At 44.6% G+C, this 25,756-nt stretch overlaps 1 protein-coding gene across 8 annotated transcripts in view; it reads right to left on the bottom strand.

Annotated features, from left to right (window-relative positions):
• ARHGAP32 (Rho GTPase activating protein 32) overlaps positions 1–25,756 on the bottom strand; it is a 236,883-nt gene that overhangs the window by 136,310 nt on the left and 74,817 nt on the right. For all 8 annotated transcript variants that reach the window (XM_021531093.3, XM_077787965.1, XM_077787966.1 and 5 more), the window contains exon 2: positions 9,339–9,447. In XM_021531093.3, coding sequence (XP_021386768.2) covers positions 9,339–9,446 — 108 coding nt within the window. In that variant the 5' untranslated portion in view covers position 9,447. The remainder of the gene's footprint in view (positions 1–9,338; positions 9,448–25,756) is intronic.

Below are 25,756 nucleotides of genomic sequence, written 5' to 3'. Positions count from 1 at the left end.
AACTTTTAATTCCATTTTTCAGGTTTTCAATTCCAAGCTTCTCCAGTACTTAGTTCATGGCACGTATAAAAGGGAATTAGTCTCTTTTTTTAAAGGACCACACAGAATGTGATTTTCTACTCCCAGCATCTCCATGGCAGGGGTTGGCGGGGGGGGGGGGAGGTGGGGGAAAGGAGGGAAATAAGTAAAAGCAAAACAAAAAGCCCCAATACTTTAAAGCATTGCCATGAGCTGGCAAATTCGGAGACACACCTCTCATTTAAGAGACTTAGCATCACAGAGGAGTTAGTCCAGGGCATCCACTTACTGTAGTTTAAAGGATCAGCCTAAATTCTTAACTGTTTACTGTGTTTTCAAATGAAGATCTGCAGCTCACAGATATGCAGGTGAAACCTTCTCCAGCTCCCAAGTAAAACCACTGAAGTGGAATCCAAGACACGGAACAAGCAGCTTGGCAGCTCTGAGCACCTCCTTTGGCACTGCCACTGTCACTGTGATCAAAATTCACCTCTGCACAGCAGCGTGAGTTTGTGCCATGGCAACATTTCCCAAGTGAGCCTGAAAGAGACACACAGATTTTCACTGATTCTCTGCATGTGAATCCAGTGCACCCAAGGAGTGCTGGGGATTTTCAGCAGAACAGTCTCACACTTGTGTTTTCCATCACAGAATCCACAGTTTTAGGGCTAAAAGGGATGCAACCAATCACAAGTGAATGGTCAGCAACTGAAGGCAGGATTAGCATGATAACTCCCTGACAGCCCTAAGTCTGGATCTGACATTCCCATAGTGAAGCCTGATTACCATTCCCAAAGCCCCGGGCCCAGGAGCTGCAGGGTACAGTACACAGCCCCACACAAAGGCAGAGTGGCTCAGGAATGTACTTTCTTTTAAGAACAAAAATCCCACATAGAGTATGCGTGGGAAAGGCAGACAGTGTTAAGAGTCCTGCTTCTGTACAGCCTAAAAAATAAATTACAGAGAAAAGCCACAGAAAATAGAACATCCAACAAGAACAATACATCTGATTCCAGTTTCTTGTTGGTAAAAAAAAGACCCCAAAGATCCCAGCTACTGTTTGATGCACAGAGGGAGGAGGGGATCCTAATTATGGCTTGGATACAAAAGCACAATTGGAGCTTTGGATTTTATTGTAGAAAGCAATTTCTCATCACATAAGACACAACAGAGATAGATTCAGGCTCAAACAAGCAAATCCCACTCTGGTAAATCCCCTGGCCACAGCCAGTGATTATGCAAATAACAATGTGATGTTATGTTAAAGATAGAAATTGGATTTAGCAACTCAGGAGTTGTCCCAGTGCAGCAGCAGCAAGATGGGGAAGGTGGAAAAAGCAGCAGCCTGACATTCAACCCCAGCATCTGAGGCGGGACAATTAACAGGAATTCATATTTCTGTGTTAAACTGTTAAACCAAACCGGGCTCAGCTTTTGTTTATAGAAAAGAGATGTGTCCAAGGCATGAGCACAAAACTGGGATCCACTGCACTCCCTGCCCAAAGCCCTGTGACAACACAGCAATATGAGGAATGTGTCTGCCTCTAGCACGCACTTTATACCATGGAGTGTCCATAAACTTCTGACCAACAAAGCAGTCATTAACTCTGCCCAAGGGGAGGGGAAAGCTCAGCCTGGGATCACACACCAGGCTCCACAAACAGGGCAGGACTCCTCACTCCTGATGCCTTCCAGGAAAGGTGACACAGGCTGGAAAACAGGAGGTGACACTGCTCTCCAGAAATGACCTGGAGGTCATAACAGGACTCTTGATGCTGCAAGAGCTGGGAAGCTGAATAATGACCATGGAGATGCTCCAAGGCTGGAGCCCCTCAGCTCTGGGGCTGGGCTGGGAGAGCTGGGGGTGCTCACCTGGAGAGGAGAAGCTTCATGGAGAGCTCAGAGCCCCTCCAGGGCCTGAAGGGGCTCCAGGAGAGCTGGAGAGGGACTGGGGACAAGGGATGGAGGGACAGGACACAGGGAATGGCTCCCACTGCCAGAGGGCAGGGATGGGTGGGATATTGGGAATTGGGAATTGTTCCCTGGGAGGCTGGGCAGGCCCTGGCACAGGTGCCCAGAGCAGCTGTGGCTGCCCCTTGATCCCTGGCAGTGCCCAAGGCCAGGCTGGGTGGGCTGGAGCAGGTGGGACAGTGGGAGGTGTCCCTGCCATGGCAGGGGTGGGACTGGATGTACTCTAAGGTTCCTTCCAACCCAAACCATTCCATGATTCCATGAATAATCTGTGCCCTGCCAACCATGATATTTGATAAAATCCCAAAAAGAATATGCAGTCTTACACCAATACAGCAGTGACCAATACAATGCAGCAAGGCAGGAATGTAGGGAACGACTTAAATAAAAAAGTCAGACTAATGATTACCAACATCTTCAGGGAATAACTCATCATTTTATAATTAAGAAGGCTGAATCATGGCAAAAAAAAAAAAAAACCACCAAACCAAACAAAAAAAAAAAAAAAACACCCAAACATTAATGCCTACAATCTTCAGAAAGACAAACTCTGACAAGAATTGTTTGTCTCTTGAGCTTAAATTGGGGTGAGGAATGGAAGGGGATGGATAAGCAGACTGTTGATACCCTTCAAAAACTGTTCCATCTTTTCCTGTATTATGGTGACTAAGAAGATATGGACACTGATTAAAGAAAAAAAAAAAAAGCCAGTTACAGTGAACCACTTAAAAATAAGAGACTTCTTTCCCTTCCTTAATGTTCTGCCTTATTTTTAAGCAGCTGGGACTAGGGAAAAGTGATTGACAGTAAATAAATTGTAAGTTTTATCTCCCAAATAAGTACATTCCGAACAACTGCGGTATTTCCTGTAATCTAACAACAAACTAGAAAGAGATCAGTTTCGGAAGAGGGTGGGAGGGAAAGAAGTGGAGGGTCTTGACAGTGTAATCCTGACTCCAAAAGTCAGGGCAGGGAATAACCTGGAGTAGCAACAGCAGCAGCCCCAGCAGCACTACCACCAGCAGCCTGGCTGAGCCAGAATGAGGAAAGAAATGACAGACAGGGTGCATTCAAATTGGTGATGATGGTGCACAAGCTGCTGATCCAGCCTTAGCAAATTCTAAATCATTCTTTCATTTTGCTGGATAGAAACAGACTTTCAAACAGATATTTACAAAACATAATTTGGATCTCCTGGCTCACCACTGTAGTGCCATAGTGCACACACTGGCAAGGCTTTAAATGTAACCAGAAACTATTGCTGCTCTTGCCTATGAAAACTAAATGATTACTAGAATTAATACTTCCAGCCAAAAATACAGTATCCATTCTGGATTAATTGAACTTATTTAATTGGCAAAGCCAAATGGAAGTCAATGTGCCAATTAAGTGATTGCCCCAATTTCAGAAGATTCTCAGGGACAAGCTCAGTGCTGCGAGCCAGCCTGTGAAATGAAAAGGCCCCTCTAACCAAGAGGCAGAGAAAGGACCTCACACAGCAACAGAAACCCTTGCCAAAAGCTTAACAAGGGAAAATAATGCTAGATTCAAGCATGCAATAACAAGGAAAAGCAAGTCACATGGATTGAAAAGGAAACACAGGTTACTGGTATAATGCCAGACCAGAACTGCTATGACCAAAATATTACTGCACCCAATGTCTGCCTGGTGTGATGGCCTGGCCCAAAACATTTGTGTCAGATCAGTGCCCGTGCTGCGCCCACACTTCCTGAACTCCCACTTCCATTCCACCCTTCCCTCTGGTATCCCAATTCCCCAGCCTGAGCTGCAGCAATTTCATGAAAATGCTGCCCAGTGCTGGGCACAGAAGTCACATTGCAGCTCCTGTGGGATTAACACAGTCCTGACTCATTAATCCAGGAAAGTCAAGAGCTTGAGGACCTTCAGCAGCACAAAACCAACCTCCAAACCTACAGGTAACATTTTCTATAGCATTAAGGCAGTGATCCCTCAGACTTAGAGCCAGAAGCCAAATGCTGGAGCATTTAGGTGGAGAACCATCTAAGTCAGGCTCTGATGCTGTCAGAGCTCACGGAGAATTTGGACAGTGCCCTCAGCACAGGGCAGGATTGTTGGCATCCTTGGCCCTCCTGTACAGGGTCAGGAGTTGGACTTGTGGGTCCCTTCCAGCTCAGGAGATTCCACGATTCTAAAGTCCATTTCTACTGACTTGTCCAAGCCCTTTAAAAGACAACAGAAAAGCCCTACAATTTCAGCTCCATATCTCCTAAAACTTCCTCTTGCATTTCAAAGCTTAAAACTTCAGACTTTTAAAAATAACTTGCAGTTGGGTAGTCAGAGTTCAAAAGCACATTTTTCCCCAATAATTTTTTTCCATGATGGGAGACCCAACTGAGAACAGGATCAGCCTGACAAAACTCTGTCAGTGACTTCAGAGCTCCCAACCACATCCTCAGCTGTAAAATTCTGGTGTTGGTTCACACACATTCAAAGCATTAAGAGACACAGGGAAAAAACCCACAAAATACCAATTTTAACATGGTTAAAGGTATTATATTTACATATCTCAGAAGCTAAAATTAGATCATTTCAGTAAACCACTATTTGGAAATCACTATAGCTTACAAGGCTAAGCAAATGGATTTACCACATTCCCTTTTATGCAGATTTTTCTACAACTCCTGGAGGTTAGTCTGCATCTGAAACATGCCTGATGTTCTCTGAATTAAAAACCAACCAATGAACCAACACTAATTAAAAAAGAAGCCACTTGTATTCTATTTTTGGCATCTATTCTTGCAGAAGACCCACTCAAGACCTGGGGCAGCACTGGCCAAGTGAAGTACAAAGAATGAGAAACAAACACTAAGGACATAAAAATCTTTCTTTAAACACTTACAATGCACTATCTCTGCACACATTCATAATTGCATTTAAAAATAGTTTTCTCCTCACTCATGTCCCAGATTTAACAGTGATATATTGAGGTCTCATTAAAAAGCCTTTATTATCTTCACAAGCCACAGAACCTTCCCTATCTGGCATCAAATGCTGAAAATACTACAGATCTCAGAACCCCTCTGACCTAAGACTATTCCAGGGACTTCACAGGACAGGCTCTAACCCTGTGCCTTTCTAAAGCATTTATAAGCTTGCATTTCTCCTAAGAAAATTCTAACAGCAAAAGCCTAAAATGATGCATACCAACCACAGCTGCTGCCTTCTTGTGCACTTGTCAAATTCACAGAGTCTTCTATCTTAATTTAGAGATTCCCCTTTTCTAGGCACCCTGATTCTTCAGAAGTAACCTGGCCCCAGCTGTCACCTCTTGGCCCTGTTATGGACAGCAGAACTCCCAGATTCTGTGAGATCCCAGCCAGAGGTGCACCAGGGGGACAATAAACCTTCCATGGGCTTGGAGACTCATATGCTCATATTCTGAAGGTTTCCAAAGCTGAAGGAATTGGAAAAGTGCAGGAAAAGTGACTTCTTCAGAAGCATTAGAGAATCACAGAAAGGCTTGAGTTGGAAGAGATCTTAAAGCTCATCTCCTCCTTCCCCTGCCATGGCAGGGACACCTCCCACTGTCCCAGGCTGCTCCCAGCCCTGCACAGCCTGGCCTTGGACACTGCCAGGGATCCAGGGGCAGCCACAGCTGCACTGGGCACCCTGTGCCAGGGCCTGCCCACCCTCCCAGGGAACAATTCCCAATTCCCAATATCCCACCCATCCCTGCCCTCTGGCAGTGGGAGCCATTCCCTGTGTCCCGTCCCTCCATCCCTTGTCCCCAGTCCCTCTCCAGCTCTCCTGGAGCCCCTCCAGGCCCTGGAGGGGCTCTGAGCTCTCCCTGGAGCTTCTCCTCTCCAGGTGAGCACCCCCAGCTCTCCCAGCCTGGCTCCAGCCCTGGAGCAGCTCCGTGGCCCCTCTGGACTGGCTGCAGCAGCTCCAGATCCTATTCTGAGTGTTCCTTTGATCTCCATTGTCAGGTTAGTGCACGTGGCACCTCTGTGTCTGCACACTCGCAATACGTGCATAAATGAAGATTTGTGTGTTTATCTCAGCATTTTAATGCTGCTTCACCACAAAATTCAGACAAGGCAGGAACAGAGGGTCTGTAAGCACAGCAGCCTGATGGGGGGAGAGCCATGGGCTCAGTGCTTTTAAACAGTACAATTCCCTGAACTCATGAAGAGGAAATCAGGAGGTCAGTAATGTGTGGTAAATGCAATATTAAGCACAAGTATCAATTTATGCTAAAGTTATTGCAGGCTGAAGACAGCTGTTTTGTAGGCTCATGTGAGATATATAAAGGCTCTTTCACAACTTCATTTCTTGTAACTCAGAAACAGAGCACTTAGCAGGGCCTGACAAGGAAAAGATACCCCTTTCCTTTAAAATAACATTACTGTCTTGGAGAAATGTTAGAAAATCCATAAACTGCAATTTTCCTTGGCTCACACAGGGCTTTGCAGCTCCAGAACTCAGAAGTGTTCTATGAAGAAAGTCAATATCATCAACTGCATCTCCTGAAGTGGAGCAGAGGCAGAAATCCCAGGATGTGTGAAGGTTACCCAGCAGGTGCAGCACAGTGGGAATTGGGGGCTGAGACAGAAAAATGTGTCAAATACACCCAAATTCTAAAAATACAGAGCATGAGTCGAGGGGGAATACAAAATATAGCAATGCTTGAGGAGATACAGGCAGCTGCCTCATTACTCAGCTCCTGGGAACTCTGTCCAGCCAGGGCTGCCTCTCCTTGAGCCTGGACCTCACCTACAACACAGAATTGCACCAGAAATACTGAGAAAGAGCTGCCCCTGGATCCCTGGCAGTGCCCAAGGCCAGGCCTGGGAGGGGCTTGGAGCAGCCTGGGGTAGTGGAAGGTGTCCCTGCCGTGGCAGGGGGTGGAACTGGATGAGCTTTAAAGTCTCTTCCAACCCAAACCATTTCACAATTCCAGGATTCCCCCCAAACAAACCAGGTCTCCAACACAGAATTATGTGCCCTTCTGCTGAACTACAAACACAGAACAAGCAGTGTTAAAAAGCAAATGAAAGTATAAACAATAAAGACAAAAGAAGTTGCATCAAACTGAAGCTACTCAGGTGCCAAGAATGAATTGGCACTGACAGAAACATTAAAAAGATAGAGTTTCTGTCACCTTTTATTTACAATACAGGAGGACATTCAACCTCCACACCTTTAGAAAGATATTCAGTTTATTTCTTATTAAGAAAAAGCTCTGGAAACAAAGCACTTACATAAATTAATAATAAGCCCTTTGAAAAGTATTATGGATGGAAGGAAGAGTAGAGAAGACTTGTTCATGTAACAATGAATGCATAAAGTGGCTTTTCTTAATAAAAGCATGTACCAAGGTAAAGTCCAGGAGACAAGTGCCAGGACTCCCCCAGCTCCCCAGAGTGTCCCTTGTCTCAGCCTTTATTCACCTGGGAGAAGGTGAAATTCATGTGAGGTGACAAAGCTGGTGCCCGTCAGGGCTCCAGCAGCAGCCAGGGGAACCAATGGAGGGAACAACTTCTCCAGCCCTGCATCCTCCATTCCCTGGGGGCAGGGGCTTCAAGCAGCAACAAAGCCTAAAATCTGCATCAACACCCACTAACAAAAAATTAGATGCAGTGTGGCACTCTGAGACAGTCACATACCATGGAAAGAGCAATCTCTGGGACAAGGCTGAAGCAGAGGTTGCTAAAAATGCAAAGTGAAGGAACAGAGTGAGGGAAGAAACCTCAGGCTTCAAATGATCAGGAAAAAGGCAGAATATCAAAGATATGCTGGTTAAACAGAGAACACTGTCAGTGCTGAACAAGGTCCTGTAAATATTTACATCTCAATGTTGCCCCTGACGGGAGGAAGAAAAGTGGAAATTTGATTCACTCAACACAGTAAACACAAGCAAGAGAGATTTTTCTCCCCCCTCTTTACACTGATTCAGAGGACCCTGAGGTCAAACCAACACTGTGACCACAAATCCAGCCACTGTAGATACAGGTTCAGCAACTTTACTGTCCTTCATCACACCAAGTCACTGTGCAGCAATTCCAGCTGGGAATTTCCCTGTTTATCATGCTCCAAATCTCTTCTCCACTGGACCAGTCAGTTGGCACAGAGCTGTGCAAGAGAGCATGTTCCAAAAAGTGATTTAAGTTCCTCCAGTGAGACGAGCACAATGCAAGGTAAAATAAAACACTGACCAATGTCCATGAGCACAACAGCCTCAAGCAGGTGAACATTCCCTTCACTGCAAATCAACCAGGAGAAAAAAAACACCACCAAAAGAGATATACCAGGAAACCTGTGTCACAGGTGAGGACACTGAATTACAGCCTGACAGCTGAGACACACCTGGAGGTCACAGACAGCAGTGAGGTGTCACACAGTGACTCCCACCAGACTCCAGGTGTGGGAAGCTCCGAGCTGGGAGCAGGTGCTACTGCCTGAGCAATACTGACGGGAACAGACAGTGCTCCCAACTGTGGCCAAGCTGAAGAGAAGGCAAAACCAGCCACACACCAGGAAGGAAAAAAATTACAAAGTGAAAAGTGCACAATTTGACAGGCTGGGAGAGCTGGGGGTGTTCACCTGGAGAAGAGAAGGCTCCAGGGACAGCTCAGAGTCCCTGCCAGGGCCTGAAGGGGATCATAAATAGGTGAGTAAGAGACTTTATACAGGCAGAGATTGACAGGCCAAGGGGGAATGGCTTCCCATTGCTGAGGGCAGGGTTAGATGGCATATTGGGAAGGAATTCTTCTCTGTGAGGATGGTGAGGTCCTAGCACAGGGTGCCCAGAGAAACTGTGGCTTCAAAAACTCCCATGAATATTAAGGTAATCCAGTTGTCTGTGGCCCACTGCCCACTTGAGTGACTTCTCTGAGATGAGAACAGCACCTTTGTATGCAATTTTCTGCAGCTCTGATCCTTCTGATCGCAGGTTTGCTCTCAGGCTAAGGTTTTATTTATGTAGACTTAGCCAGCATTTTGCTAAAATCTCATTCTTTCACAATGCTGCATGCTTCAAAGAGCATGTTTTTACAAGAAGTTCCCTTCATGCTCAGAAATCTTGCTGAAAAAGAGGTTAATGCAGACTGAAAATCGTTGTGACATTATGGACCTTTTAATTGGTTACAAGACCTGCTTTGGGGCATGTATTAATAGGGCAGAAGCGTTGTGAAAGCTCGTTCCCTCTCCTTGACAAACTGCCAGAGGAAGAGAAGCATTTTGGCCTTGTTCAAAGTATTGTACAACCCATTTAAAAAGCTGAAACTTAGGGAGCATAAATGGAATAGAGGAGCAGAGTGTTCAGAATGGGAAATGATGGGAAGAGAGGATGTAGGCCAGGTGTTTACCATGGCGCTGAGAGTCTCCTCCCAGTCCGGCCTCTCCCTGGGGTGGATGCTCCTCTGCAGCTCAGGGACAAAGTCATCTTCTTCTGCATGGACAGAGGACTTCATCATTCTGCAAAGGACAGAAGTTGGATATTCAGTGACAATTCCTAGAAAATCTCACACCCAGTCCATTACAGTGTTCAGTTATGTGACAACATGAAATGATTTTACACATCCAGAAATCCCACAGACTCCTGAATTTCCCCCACTTCCTCATTATACAAGCAGGGCAAGAGTGTAAATTTGGTGGAAAGAAATCTGCACTTCCTAACTAATCAGTAGATAATTTTGTTTAATCACTGCACAATTTGCAAGTCTCACAACACAGAAAAATGCAGAGTGATTTTCAGTCCACTTCAGAAAAATGGCTTCTGTTGCCCAGGCAAACAGCAAGGGAAACACACCTTTGTAAGGAGAAATACACACATTTGATTCCTCCTCCTTTCAGGAGGTTTTTCCTGAAATGGGGATAACAGCTTCCAAATCTTAGTCTGACTCCGCATCCTAAGGCCTGATCCATCAGCTCTTATCCCTTCCTGATTCTACCTGAAGAATGAGCACTTCAAATCAGCCTGATGTGACCAGGCAAAACTTTTCTTCAGATAAGGAGCTATCTTCCAAATACCCTGCGTGAAGGTTATTCCAAGCTGCACAGAGATCAGAGGCTCAAAATGAAAACTGAGCAAGAATTCATAAAAGCTCCTCAGCCCCTCCACATGATAGCACTCTGTATATATGGAGGTTTTTTTCACTTTTTGTTTGTATAAATGTGCCTTTGCAGAGATTAAGACACAGACTTGAAGTACCAAAGGCCTGTTCAAAATCTGGTATCACCCATTCCAGTTTCATTAAACATGATATTCAGGCAGGCTTTTATTCCCTTAATAGATCACCACTTACGTATTTAGGATAATCATCTGGATAATCAGCAGTGCAAAGGCACAGGCAGAAAGGGCTGGTTTCTAACCCTGCAGATTTATGCACCATTTGACTGAAATACGCCTGGTGAAAGCCAGTTAATAAAACTCCTTTGCTTCAGATCCAAGATATGAAGTTCTGAAACCCCAACATGCTGCTTGACATGGGGCCAAATCATTTAACTCTGCTTTGTTCTCTCCAAGAGGATTAAGGATAAAGTAATTAACACTGTAGTTAATGGCACGGCTGGGTTAGGAATTACAGTCCATATAATTTCATCCCCAGCTTTGTGATCATATTCCTGCTCCAATAAAAAAAAAATATCCCAGAGAAAATGAGCCTCAAAACCAAAAAGTCACAGTGCCCCAGGGAATTGCTGCTCACTGGGTCTGTATGTCATTCCCACCCCCAGCATCACCCACTGTCCTCAGGAGGGAAGAAAAGCACCTGCAGAGAGCTGAAAAAAATCTGCAGGAAAATGCCATCATTTAGAATACAAAGGTGCCATGTCATCTTAGAAAGGAGACCCTCACCTTTGCAATAGATGTTTAAAAGAATTGGGGGTTGAAAGACTAAAAATTTGCTGCTTCAATTTTCCTTTGCACATCAAGAGGAGGAGACCTGGCCTCACAGCACCAGCTCCACCACAGGAGAGGTTTCCCACTTAACTTAAAACAGAAGAAACAAAGTTGTGCAACTCAGAAACAATACATAAACAGGCAAACAAAACAAAACAAAACAAACAACAAAAAAACCCTCAACTTTTTACATCAATGTCATGATTTTGAAAAGGCTCGATACAGTTTTCCTGAAGATTTCTACATGCTGGGGTTCGACCACATTGCAGCTGAATAAAAAGATCCTAAACAAACGATCCCACAGTAAGGTCAGTCTAATTCCCAGAGGTGATGGGATGGAAGGGTGATGTGATCAAGACTCACCTTCTCCAGCAGTTAAACCAATCATGCTTATCAAAGTGCTTCCTCATTTAAAGACTTGAAAATAAGGAGACTGCATTTACATCTTTATCAGCACTTGGGAGTACAAATGGATTCACTACACAGCTTCTCAGGCTTCTGGGAATTCCTGCCAGATTTCTCCTCTGAAATGTGTTGGCTGCAGTGTTGAGTGTGTGCAGAGGATGGTATGTCCTATTTTAAATAATCCTGGGAATCAGGCTCATGTTCAGGGTCTGTACCCTCATACTGGATCAACATGGATGTCACAGCACCCAGCTCTTTTCACCACACTCCAATCTATCTATTCACATAATTTCTTTAATCTATGTATATAAAACTTCCACAATAAACTCTTCACAAACCCTTCCCACTGAGGTCCCAAAATGTAGTCCCATCATTCATCCTGTGAAGGTGTTCTGGACTTTTACTGCAAATTGGAAAAGATCCACATGCAAATTTGAGCCTTTTAAAACAGTCAACTCTTTCAGCTTTTGCCAGACTTGGAATATTCTACTGCTAAGGGACATTCTAACTTGGTCACAACATCACAGAAATATTGGAAATTATACTGAAGATTTTCTCTCTGACACAATTATCAGCACTTGATAACCATCTGTGCACCCTTATTAATTTTTAATAGCCACTATTTAATTCCATGCCATCTGAGACAGAGAGCAAGGAAGGCTGAAGATGCTGCAGGTAATATTAGTCCTTTATGGATTAAGTCTAGTGGCTTTTTCCTGCCGATCAGTGGCCTGGATGAAGGAAATTAACTTCGTGAATTCTCAGCAATGAAACAGGGAGAGGAGTAGGGGCAAAAAGCAAGAGAATAGGAAGAAAAGCAGCTTTTGAAAACACTCTCCTTTTTACAACGTTTCCTCTGGGCGTGTAAAACCCCAGAGCAACAGCTGGGGAAGGAGTTTTCCTACCAGCTGGCCTATAGAAAACTCTGGCTTTACCCCAAGACAAGCTGGAATATTATCTCTAGGTATAATCACATTCATATATTTTTATATGCATGTGCATTATGGATATTTGACATTATTTTAATGTATATAATGCATAAATAGCACAACATACATATGTCTGATTCACCTCACATGTCAAGCTGTAACAAGACAAATTATCTTTTTTCTGCTATGGAGATTCTTTTCCACAGGAGAGGAAAATACCTCAAATCCCAGGAGCATTTACACAAAACACTGACACATGGATCTTGTAAACACTAAAGCCCAAACCAGCTAAAGGAGCTGCTCTATAACAGCTCTGTTTGGGTCTATATATATGGGGCAGATGGAAATGAGTGAGAAGTCACTACAAAATTTAATCCTGGCCATTAGAACAGAAATATAATTTTATTTAAAATGCCACTTCCTCTACCTCTCAGCAGCTCTGCCCTTGCAATGAAATGTGACACTGTTATATTAATAAAAGTTTTGGTGTACAGAGGCCATTAAACAATTCCCCTGCAGATGAATGAACCCTTCTTCATTGTAAATTGAGAACCAAATGTACTGGAACAAATGTTTACAGGACATTTCACAAAAGGCCCTGCCCACTTTCACACCCACCCATTGAAGTTCTCTGGTAGGTCAAGTTGATTAATTTAGTTAGAACTTATGTATTTGTACACGACACAACTGTATCAAGAAAACATCTCATGTCCTTTTCCTCCTTCTCAAATCCAATTAACTGCTCCTCTCATTTATGGTATTTCTGTGCCATATCAGGAATTAAAACCCTCTGGTGCCTTATCCAAGCATCAAGTCCTGTCTGCTCACAATGAGTTGTGTCACAGGCCAGGAGACAGGAGATCTGTAGGGTGGTTTGTATTAAGTAAACTTTATCTCAAGTAAATGTCAACTTTGTATTAAATAGATGAATATTCAGCTTGACGTCCCTAAACTCTATAGTTACTGCTTGTTTATAATACTATAAATTTTAAATACACCTTTTTCAGAGAACCTTCCCTATGGCTTTGAGGGAGTCCCACATCCACAAATCCAACATATTTTCATATTTCTGTTTGCATAAGAGAGGAAGAATCACAAAAGGGGTGTTTGTGGAAAGAGCTCCTCAAGGTAAACAAGAGCAGAACTCTTAAAACACTGTGGGACCCCTACAAGAGTGTTCCCATTACTCAGGTTCTTTGGCACACCCCCAGTGCCACAGCAGGGGAGAAACACCACTGTCATGGCTTTAGTGCCATGCGACAACCCAGTTCATGGCAGGACACAGGATGGTGACAAATTCCTTCCCCAGGTGCCAAAGGTGTGAGAGCCCGGCCAGGCTCCTGTCAGAGAGTCAATTCTCTGCCTGCCCCATCCCAGCTGGACAGGCAATGGATTCCTTAGATTAAATGCCAAATAAGATTTGGAGTTGTTCTCCTCCCTGGGGACATCAGGCACTGCAACTTCTCCTGGCTGCTCCCTGCACAGTGACTTTTCTTCCTGACCTCCAGCTAAGAGGGGAGAGCCGATGAGAACTGACTTATTTGTTTATTTATTATTTCTATCACACTGTTGTTGTGCCTGGAAATTACTCCCCCGATGGAAAAGCGCAGCTCTGCCCTACAGAACCAACAATTCAAGAGGATTTAGGGCTCCACAGAAAGTGATGCCTCCCAAGATATAAATTTTACCTCAAAAGCTATAATTCAATTAAGGTCTGTGCTGACACCAACAGAGATTGAAAATCAACGAGCTTCAAACACTATCTGCAAAATCTCACATTTGTTTCGCTCAAATAATTTGCACAAAAGGAAAAAATAACCCATCCTAGCCTGGTTGGAGCATTCCTGTCCTTCTGAATGTAACAAGTAGAGTTTTAATCCCATTACTCTCAATCACAGTTTGGAAAAATAATCCAGCAGTGAATCAACAAAGAAACACCTTGAAAACTCTGCTTCAGAAGGTTTTAAATATGTCAATCAGGATGTAAAGTGCTATGGGTGTCCTCTACAATAAATGACAGCAGAATTAAGTCAAGTTTTCACCACTGTCACCAGGAAAGGAAGAAAAATTATTAAACAAGAACTGGGATTTGACCTAAAGTTTATAAAACACTTGGGCAAGACACTGGAATCATGTGAGAAATCCTGATATATCTTCACTCTTGACTTCAGACTTCTACCACAAACACACACAAAAATTAGGAAATTACATTAGGGAGATGGGGAAAACACCAAAATGCACATAGCCCTCTCAGCCCAATTTTCCAACTAAACTCTGTGTCCATGAAATTAAAACTGATAACAGTGGAAAGGAAGAAAATAATCACACAATATGGAAAGGAGAGATAGCTCTGCTCTCAGATGAGCCCCAGGGAAAATGAAAGAAGAGATGGGAACTGCAGGCTGACAGTGCTGACCTGATGAGGATTTAATTTCGCATGTTTCAGATCAGCTTTGTCAACACCTCCCTGATTACATTATGTCCATCTGTATTATATAAAACAAGATTTCTGAAATCTGACTCCAGCATCACACAACACGAAGCTGGAAAAGCTTGGCAAGGGCAGCTCCAAGCCCACCTCATAAATAATGCTAAATGGATTGTGTTCAATCCTTGGCCACAGAGTGAGAACCTGGCAGAACTAGAGGGTTGCTGTGATTGATTGGACACGTTGAAAGCTGTAATTGCTACTTCTGATGGAAGTTCATCATAGGAGAACCAAAATTCAATTAGTTAGGAAGGCACTGCACAAGGAAAATCAGGAGAGTAACAGTATATTACAGTAAGAGGATATCTAAAAATCACTAGAATGAAATGTCATTCAAATATCAGCACAGAGCAAACTGGATTTCTCTGCACTCTGGGTGCTCCAGGGCTACTCATGATTTATTTCTTGCCTGGTTCTGAGTTGCGCTCAGTGGGTTTCAGCCTGGGGGATGTGGCTATGTGAGGGTCTCAGAACCACAACCGTGGGCGGCAGAAATAAAAAAAAATTAAAACAAGTTCACTGTGCTGTGTAGCTCTTTAGTTCACATGGCCTTCTCATAGAATGTGGGCTTCCCTGGCAGATCTATCCATGTCCCAAATAAAGGAGGCTGGGAATCTCTAAACCATGGGAATAGAGGTCTGAGCAGGATCAGCACTATTACAATGAAATCCCATTTTACTGGTTGTGATGGCTTTCAAAAATTAACCATGTTAGTTACAGCCACAAAGGCAGTTTTAAAATACTTTAAATCCCAAATGTTCTGGTTTTCCCTATGTTCAAATTCCAAATTCACAGCATATCTATGCCCAGGGAGCCTGAGATCACCAGTGCAATAGGGTGGTGTGGAAGGGCTCATGGGACCCCCAATACCAATTATTGACATTCAGCTACAGCAGACAATTGGTCACCACAAACCACCTAACACTAACTTGTAGTTAAGGGGTTTCTACTCCTACAAAGATTATTTTTTAAAAGAAAATAATCAATTCCCATTTTATGTACATCTCTACCTGTTAAATGAGATTCTCAGCTGCCTGAAATCTCTTTCTCTAAGGAAGGAAAAGAAATATGGATTTTTTGTTTGTTTGTTTTTTTAATTAACTTATCTTTTTAGATGAAGAATATATGAACTTAGAAAAACTTTTTTTTTAAATACAGCAAGTTTTAAATAAAGATATTTTTCCAATCAGCACTATCACTTGATTAATTTTTAAAATGCCAGATTGGACATGACAACCACGGTGTATGTTCCTCTGCAGAGGGAGGCAGACAGAGCCAATGGCACTGCAGAGATTAATTAACATATTGGTATCCTGCCCTGCTGCAGCTCTCTGGACCTGCTTAAATATAAGCTCCAATACAGTCAGACAATTATCTTTGCTCAAGGGCTTTACTGTGGTTTCAGACTTCCAAATAGACATCTTGTTTATTCATTTGCAAGAACATTTAAACCACATTTTCAGAGCTCTCCAAGAAAAGTTGCACAAACAAGACCAGATTACCTGGAATTTAAAACCTGTGGGCAAAAGGGCAAGTCTGGGCAGGGCAGTACTCCTTTTAGCAAAAAAAGGCATCTTCAGGTAGCACAGGCAGCCTCTCTCACCTTGGGAATCAGTTTTTTATTCCCAATTGACTTCTTGGTGTCCCAAACACTGAGCTCTATCTCCCTAACCCCTAACTTACCCTCCTAACCCTCACTGCTAAGCAAAGCCCCCAAGCCCGGGGGAACATCGCTTTAAAGTGAAAAAGGATAAATTTAGATCAGATATTTGGAAGTAGTTCTTTTCTTTGAGGTTTACACTGGCACAGGTGCCCAGAGCAGCTGAGGCTGCCCCTGGATCCCTGGCAGTGCCCAAGGCCAGGCTGGACAGGGCTTGGAGCAGCCGGGGACAGTGGAAGGTGTCCCTGCCATGGCAGAGGTGGATGAGATGGGCTTTAAGGTCCCTTCCCACCCAAACCAGTCCAGGATTTTGTGATTCAGAGCTTGAGGGCACTGCCTATGCTCCCACACAGCCACAGGGTTGTCCCAGCAGGACCTTGGCACCACTGGGTGGGTTCCAAGGTATGAAACAACTGAACATTGCTCCCATCCATCAAGGAAAGGAAAGCAGATGGAAAGGAGAAGCCAACACTGTACTATAAACAAACCCTCTGATTGTTTCCTTTCCTCCAAGCACAGTTCCATAGGTACACAGTAAAATCAACCCCAAACCACCTTCAGTAAACCTCTAAATCTGAAAGCAGCAAAAAGCAACAGACTCACCTTCCTTGTCCTACCCTTCCACCATGGTTTTGGCAGCCTCTTGTCTCACCTGGCTGTGTTTTATGTCTCAGCTCAGTACCATCCATATCCAAGAACATGAGTAGAGTGAGATGCCCTCCACATTCTGGAAGGGACTGGACCATGAACTAAGAGCTTTGTGCAACTGGGCTGTAAAGAATCTGCATTCAGGTTTTGCTTAACTAGCATTTCTTTAAGCACTTCATGAAATAAATAAGTTATTGGAATATTTGGCTTTTCCAAGCTCAGAGACATATTCTTAGTTATTAAAAAGCTTTATAAAAATAATCACAGATTCCTCATGCTTCTGCATACGTATTACTGAACAAACCTGCTTTTTTATTCGGTAACACATAAAATACGTTATTTTAGTATGTGCTCGGCATTTTCTATCAGAAGAACACAGTGACAGTCAATAAAAAAATTCCTCTGAAATCGTTTTCTCTCATCACATTGCTCAGGATGAGAAAAATAATTAGGAAATCACTGAACAATCAGAATCTCTGAGCCCTGGCTTGAATTTCTTTTGTTTGACTCAGGAACAAGTATAAAACTAATAAAAAAAATACCTCTAGGGAAAAGGGCACAAACCTCTTATTTACCATTAATAAACTGCTACAAGCAGCTCTGAAGCTGGAACACAGAAGGGAGATGGGGAAAGATGCTCCTCCTGCCTTCCTGCTCTGCTGAGCAGTCTGAACTTGGGCACATCAGCAAAGGTTCCTCGGGGGGCAGTGGGATGTCCTGCCTTGGGGCCTTTCCCACTCCCACTGGCTGTGGTGGGAATGGTCCACACCCCACAGCAGGGCTCAGCCTCGCTGCCTGTCCTCACCCAAGTGACACCAACAGGGACCTCTCACCAAGCTCTCTGTCAGAAGCTGTTCCCTGCATTTCCTCTGCAATCTCCTCTTTCTGTTTGTCTTAGTAAGACCAAGCTTCCTCCCAACCAGCCCTTCTCAATGCCCAGCAAGTGCTGTTCTGCCCATGGCTGTACCCTTCAGACCTCACCATCACACAAAGCAAGAACGAACCCCACCTGCTCCCAGCTGATCCAAATGCAGCACACATCAAAGGAGACCCCAAATTGTACAGAATGACCTAAACCTAATCCAGGACATGCATCTGGGCTCATCTGGGGCTTATCTGTAGTTCAGTGCCGATGCAAAGCCACAGTAAATTTACTCTTCCTTCACAGAAGCACATCCTGGAAAAAAATGTTTTCAGCACGTGGAATGATGAAGAGCAATCACCTCATCAGTTACAATCAGCCTCGCGTGCTGCTAAATGACAACTGTTCATAACATGAAACAACGTTCAGAAGTCGCCCAGTCAGACAGCTGCTGAGCAGGGAAACCTTTCTCTAACTGAAAAATGTATATGGGGCCTGACACCCACCCAGAGCTATACTTTCTATCCATCCCACACCTTCTAACCATCCAATACATCCAAACTGCCTGTGTATGTGGTTATGGGGCACTCTGTGGTTAAAACCAGAGAAAAAACCCACCCCAAGCAAACTCGCTAGTGAATTCTTACAAGGAAATGAATGGAAATGAACTCCGGGACACCAGAACCTGAATAGCTGAACAAATAATAAAAGATAAGCATAAGCACATAAATAAAGCATAGCTCAGTTACTCCAACTTGAATAAATAGTCTTAAATGATGAGTGGTCCTTGCAGCATATTTACAACAGCCCTCCTCCTACCCTCCTATTCAGCACTGCACTTCAGTGGTATCAAAAGCAAATAGGAGGCTGCTCAGTCCTTTCTCCATCTAGAAATCACTACTTACACATTTCACTACTACTGTTCCTACTGGATAGCTCCTGACTGGTTAAATGGAATTAAATGGAGGCCTCCAACTGCAGCAAGTCATCATCAGGGATAGATTTAAGCAGGTGGGGGTCACATGGGCAGGGAATGTGCAAAGCCACACTGTAATTAATTCTCACAGCACAGCCATGAATCCAAACGATTCATGATTGCCTAGGCTCTCACAGCACTGGGACAGACCTTAACCCTGACACCCCTCTGCAGAGGTGTTTCTGATGCAGGGAATGGGAAGACAGAAGTGGGAGGGGAGCAGAAGACATAGGGGGACAAGGAGAAGCAGTGCCTGAGAGCTGCAGACCTTCAGGGGCACAGTGGTCAAACCCTCTTGCAGTGTCTCAGAGCACATTTCCCTTCAGTGACAACATACCCAGCACTGATGAAGTCTTTAACAACCAGAAACACATTTACTTTGGCTTTTGGAATCATTTGCAATTGTTAATTAGGACTTTCAGTGAATATAAAACCCCCAATAACCAGGAAAGAGCTCCTCACTCTCCCTTGCCTGGCTCTCAAGGGTCCAGCTGCAGCCACTACTGTCCATTTTCCTCTCAACACCCACAGGCAGTGTGAGACAAAGTCAGCCAAGCTGGCACACAAGGCTGCTCTCAATGGAAACCCTGCTGCTTGGTTTCCTGCTGCCTCACAGATGAATACAGAAAGAACAATTAGACAAGCCTTCAGTCTAATTTAGATGTATTTTTCTTTTTGGAGGGGAGACTGAGACATGGTACATCATAAACCCAAACCTTAACTCTAAAGCTGCTCAGAGGAGCACAACACTGAAACAGCAGGTGTAACCTGTATTATATGGACTTCTGATAATAAACAGTGACTCCAGTTATGCTGAAAGCTGTACTAGGATATGCCAGGAGACCATAAAATATCAATGCAAGGACTGCCTACATCAAAGCAGCCAAGAGGTGCGTAAAGAGAGTATCTCCATCCATCTTCCAAAAACCAAAGTAACTGACAGCTCACCTAAATTGTCCAGTGTTTCAGAAGAAGACTGTCCCTAAAGTAGGAAGTAACTTCCATTTCCCAGACCATTACATAAGGAATTATCAAACACCTTATCAGGGCCTGGAGGAAGAATCCAGGCTCAGGGAGAACAACACCACCTTTGCAGGGGATCACACCCTGTTCTCACACACTCACTGCCATGAAATGTTGTATCCTGATGGAGCAGAGACAAGAGCCAGCCCAGCTCTCAGCAGGCAATCAGGGCACCCTCCCGAGGAATATGAGAAGTCTCTCTCAGAGAAGGCTCAGGAGTGGAGTTCTGCCCTTTCCCAACCTGTGCCTCTGAGCATAGAGAGTTTATGCAACACCTCCTCCTCACTCATTACTTTATGAACTCCTTTCCAAGAGGAGAAAATGGGCAGAGAAAGCAACACACTGCACACAGAAAGACTGGCCAGGATCACTGAGCAGGGCAACTCTGGGCTGCAGAGAGCAGCATCCCCAAAGAGCTCAGAGCCAGCACCTCCAGCAGCCAGTAGGCTCCAGGGACACAGCCCTGGCAGTATTCCCAGAGAGCAACTCCCACCTCCACCTGATGCCCAGCAGAGGGGCTTGCCCATCTCTACAGTTACTGCCCTGGAGGAAAAGTGAACCCACTCCACACAGGGCCAGGAGAATTGCCAGGACCCTGGAGCTGCTGTGGGCAGATCAGAGCTCCAGGGTGGGGACACCTGGTGCAGCCACAGCAGCACTTTGGGTCACCTCCACGGCTGTGGCTGCGCAGAGAGGTCACGAGGGACATCATAATCTCAGAGACTTCCTTCTGACGTGGGCCACCTCCTGCCCCGTGACCCCCAGCGTGGCTTTTGCACATCTGAGAACCTGGACATTTATCTTTGCTTTGCCAGTGCTGGAGCTGAGCCCTTGGGCATGGAGAGGGGTTCAGTGCCTCACCATGCAACATCACCCTAATCCCCTGGGAATGCCAGAGATCAGAAAAAAGAATAGCTTTGTTGGTTATTTCTAATTAACTGGAAGGGAAGCATCTGAAACACGAACACTTCCGGGGAAAAAATAGAGGTCATACTTGTGTTTTAATTTTAAAAGCAAACTTTAAGCAACAAAATGAAGGAATTACAGAAACAAGCTATGACTGAGAACAAGGAGATTTTAAAACTGGAAAAAACATGCAACCTTTTAAAACAAATAATTTTAATTGGACTGCTTCAAAATTTTGTGGGCTTATGAAACCTCTTTAATTTTATATCAGGGCAGACAAGAAAGTCTCTGAAATACCAACAGAATTTTAAAGGCAGAAGGAAAGAGGGATAAAGAAAGAGGAAAACAGTGAACTATATATTCATAGTCAAGACTGAAAAGATACTCAAAGAACAGAGGCCCTCTCTAATACATTATAGGGGATGAAAAATACGAAAGGTGTTGAATTGCGTAAGCAGATGGCAGCAGTGCAACGCAAGGAAAATCAAAAGCCAACGTTTCCTGTCCCCTCGACTCCAGGAGAACATGTCTGCATTCCAGCAGCTGCCTTTGTGCAAGGAAAATGAACAATTTAAAAATGTGAGCATCACAGGAATAACAGGTCCCTGAGCACGGAACAAATCCTGCCACTAGAACATGCCTCACTCACCCTGATCACAGAAGGTACCATGGAAGCAGCACAGCAGGAGTGCTTGGATGGAGTGCTGGTACACTGGATGCAGGAGGAAAGCAGAAAGGAGTCAGGACTCCAGAAAGCAAAACTCACGAAGGACTGGTGAGCTGTGCAATGACTCAGCAGGAAGGAAAAAAAAAACCTACAGAAGCCGATCGGCAAGTTTTTTCAGTAAGGACAGGTACCATAAAAAAGTAAGTAAAGTAATAAAGAGACAGAAGCAGAGTGCCCGGGCTGGAATTCTGCCTGTGTGCACAGAGCTGTCTCTGCTGCTCATCCATTCCCTCCCAGCACACCTGAGCAGACAGAGGAGCAGGAAAGCCTGGCTTTAACCCCTGCTGCCTCCCAGCACCTGCCAGGCTCACTGCAAAGGTGATTTTCCTGGTGAGCCATGTGAGAGGAAGCTACAGGCCGGCCAGAAGTCAGGAAAGCAGAGCAGACAGAGTGCCAGCCTGGAGAAGCCAGGAAAAGGAGCAGGAATGTGGCAAAGCAGGAGAGCCAGCCTGCTGCCCTGCCAGGCCCAGGAACGTGGTCAGGACAGGAAGGTGACGGAGCATCCCTGGACCTCCTCAGTAGTCTTCCTGAGCATGAAATCCCACCTCCTGCTTCTTCTGCATAACTTTCCAGGAGGGCTCTGCCATAACTGTTGAGGCTCAATGGATCCTCCAGAATGGCAAGATTAAATGTAATCTGTAAAACAGAGATAACATGCTCCAACCAGATGGATGAGCAAGACAGGTTGTGCAGATTTCACTGCTCAGTTTGAACATATTCTCACTCACATTCTCCTTTGCAAACCTTTATGTAAATAGCTTTTCAAGAACATTTAATCCTCCACCCTCCCAAATTACCACAGCAGGATTGCTGTCCCTGCAGTCTGGAGTCCAGAGAGACCCCAAGGCACTGGGCATCTGCCTGGCCCGAGCCAGGTGACATTCAATGACATTTGAGCAGATGTTCATGTGATCTGCAAGGCAGAAGCAGAAAGGAGATGGATCAGGTAACTGCAGTTCCTTTCCATCATTCCTCCCTGGCAAACCCAATCCCTTGAAAAGCACTGTCTTATCTCTGCCTTTTGAATCTCACCTGGCCTGGTTCCACGGGTGTCAATTTTACATCTCTGCCACCACTCTGCTTCTGCACCAGGGTAATAAAAGAGGAGAGGATGCCAACAGCTCTTCTGTACAGCAGAATAACTACATAATTGTGTTGGCTGGAGCAGGGAACTATAAAATCAGAGGGGAGGGGAGAAAAGGGCAGCTGAAAGGTAACAGCACTGGGAATGATACTCTAAATGTTCTCCTTTGCCATCACACCACTCCTGATAGCCAACACAAGCTGTGAAAACTACTGAGAAGATTAACCCCTTCAAGGCAAAGAAAGCTGGGGCTTCATGACTGGCACACAGAATTATGTGTTTTAGAAGAGATAGCAGTGAGGACTCAAGGGGGACCCTGGTCTGGTATATCACAACCAGTTACAGTTAAAATCAGGAAGCCAGGATGAGGATAATCACAACATCTGCAACATCCTCCTGACATCTGTGTCAATATCCAGCCCACCAGGCCCTCAGGCACAGCTCAGGGGACTCAGGGGTTGAGATGGACAAAGACAACCCTGAAGAAAATACACCCCACCTTTCAACCCTCTTTCAAAAGACCAGCAGGAATAAAATAAAAATTTTCCCTGAAGTAATTTTTCTACGTGAGCCATGCAGCTCTTCACAATTAAGTCAAAATGTTCCTGTAAAACAGCTATTTTTGTTACTCCTTCTTTAAAAGTGGTGTAAATAATGCACAAGAAGACTCAGCATTGCCTTAGTCAGTGAAGTCTGGAATAAAACCCAAGAGTGCCAGCTGCTGTCCATCCTCCATAAAAGCCTTCTCTCCATAAAACATGACCATGGACACGTTTTTAACCCATGCTGACAACCTGTTTGCACATAAACACTGAGGAACAACAGTCCCCCTCCCAGGAGCTCCCAAAACACTGTGCTTTGGGGGAAGGAGTAGCTGGAAAGGACTAAGGAAGCATAAGGTACATGAATTGTTTATTTTCAGTATGACTAAGGTAACACTTCATTCCAGTTGCATCACAGTAGAGGCTGGAATATTTCACTGCAATCTTCAATTGTCCTGACTCATGCTGTAACAATAAAATACCCTCTTGGGAAAACAAGTAAATAGACAAATTATTTGGTTAAATACCTACCAGTGAAAGCACACTGTCCATTATTTTGAAGGCATTCAAAAAGGTTGCAGGTGTGATGTGCTAGAGCAAGTGATGAAGGGATTTACAGCTTTGTCACTTTTACAAGGACAAAAAAAAAAACCCACCAAAAAAAGAAAGTGTGGAGCAGCTTTTGAAAGCATTTGTCTCAAGCAACCAAAGGGTAGTCTGGAAAATGAAAGCATTTCTATTCCACTGGCACTTGTGCAGAGCAGCAGGATAATTAAGTGACTGGGCTACTGCCCTTCCCAAAGCAATGAGATCTTGCTGAAAGCAGTACACATTAATCTCAGTGCCCAGGGAAAGGGCACTAAACACTGCTCTGCCAGCCTCTTACCCCCTCTCTCAGTAACCAGGATCATTTTAGAACTGACACCTGCAACAGAGACTTTTTAGTGCATAATGAGTAACGGCAAAAAGAGAAGGCTGTGAGAGAATGGGTAAAAATATAGTGAACAAAGGAGTAAAATTACAAGATGTAATGCAGCCTCAGTGAATAGGGCAGCCTGACAACAGCACTTCCAAAGACTCCTGGTGAGGATGTGACTTACAGAGTTATGGAACAAGCAATGAACCATCCGGGAAAAGCACCTGCTCCTTGCTCCTACATAACCCCCACACTGTCAGAATGCTCAGAAAAGACAGTTCCTCTTGTCATCACAGCAGGGAAAAGTCCAGTGCAACAAAAATGAGCCCATAACCATCCCTAAATCTCTTTGCCAAAGAGAACTGGGATCTCCTCTGGCTGTGCTGCGGGCGTTACAAATCTGACTGATCCAGGAGCTGAGTCCCTCCTCAGGTCATGGGAAGGTTCATTCCTGTGCCAGGCTCCTCTCCCTGCTCTCCCCAGAACGGGCTGGTGGCTTCCCACAGGGATGTGACTCGCTGATCGGTGTCTCCCTCTCTGCTCCCAGGCAGTTCACAGAGTGAGACTCTATTCCATGTGACAGCCCAATCCACAGCTCCCTCCCTCCTCTGAGGTTTTTCATTCCCAGAGACAAATGAGCTCACTTGAAATATTCTCTGCAAACTTTGTGCAGAAATCAGGGGTAGGTTTTTTAAAGTATTTTTTCCTTATTTGGAAAAACAATTAATAAACTATGGAGACACCAAACAGGTTGTGTTGGGAGGGAGCTTAAAGATCACCCAGTGCCAGCCCCTGCCACAGACAGGGACACCTTCCACTATCTCAGGCTGCTCCAACCCCTGGCCTTGGGCACTGCCAGGGATCCAGGGGCAGCCACAGCTTCTCTGGGCACCCTGTGCCAGGGCCTCACCATCCTCACAGAGAAGAATTTCCCCCCAATATCCCATCCAACCCTGCCCTCTGGCAGTGGGAAGCCATTCCCATTTCTCCTGGCACTCCAGGATCCTCAAATTAACTTTCCCTTAAGCTATCTAAGTGACCTCTTCAAGCTTGCTCTGCTTTATTTTTCATGCAGGAACTGAACAGGCAACACAACCCAGACCTGATGCCTCCCATTATGTCATGGAAAACCCACAGGAGAGAGCATGGTTAGTGGAAAAGACAAAACTTGTTGTTCCTGAATCTTTTTGTATTCCCATTATATAATTAAAGCTTTCAACACTATTGTTTTATTGAAAATGCAGCAGTAATTAAATATGTTCTGCAAAATAACATGATTTTATTTTCCCTTGCAAGCAGATCCAGTGCACAGCTAGAACAGAAGATTTGCTGCCACACAAAATGTGTCTGTACATGAAGCTTCCTGTTAGACCACACTCACACCATGCCAACACTTCCCACTTTCCCAGCTCCCACAAACAGCCAGCACCAACCCTTTGCACACAAAGCAACACAGCGGGAATGGTGACAGGAAACAGGGAACCAGCCCCTTTCTCAGATCAGATGTCTGTTTTCCCCTGACATGCTGCCACACACTCATTACTGCACAGAGAGCCAGTCAGGGTAAATTCACTTCTGTAAGCACACTCAAGTAGCAAAACCCATCATTTTTATGAAGTTCTGAGGCTCATGACAGCGGCAAAAGGTATCCCTTGGTATGCTTGTTTGTCCTTGTTCTGTTGGCACAGAAAGTGTCAAATATCAGTGGGTGCTGTTT

Source organism: Lonchura striata, chromosome 23 (assembly GCF_046129695.1).
Source record: "Lonchura striata isolate bLonStr1 chromosome 23, bLonStr1.mat, whole genome shotgun sequence".
Classification (NCBI taxonomy): domain Eukaryota; kingdom Metazoa; phylum Chordata; class Aves; order Passeriformes; family Estrildidae; genus Lonchura; species Lonchura striata.
This window is presented reverse-complemented; position numbering and strand designations above follow the sequence as displayed.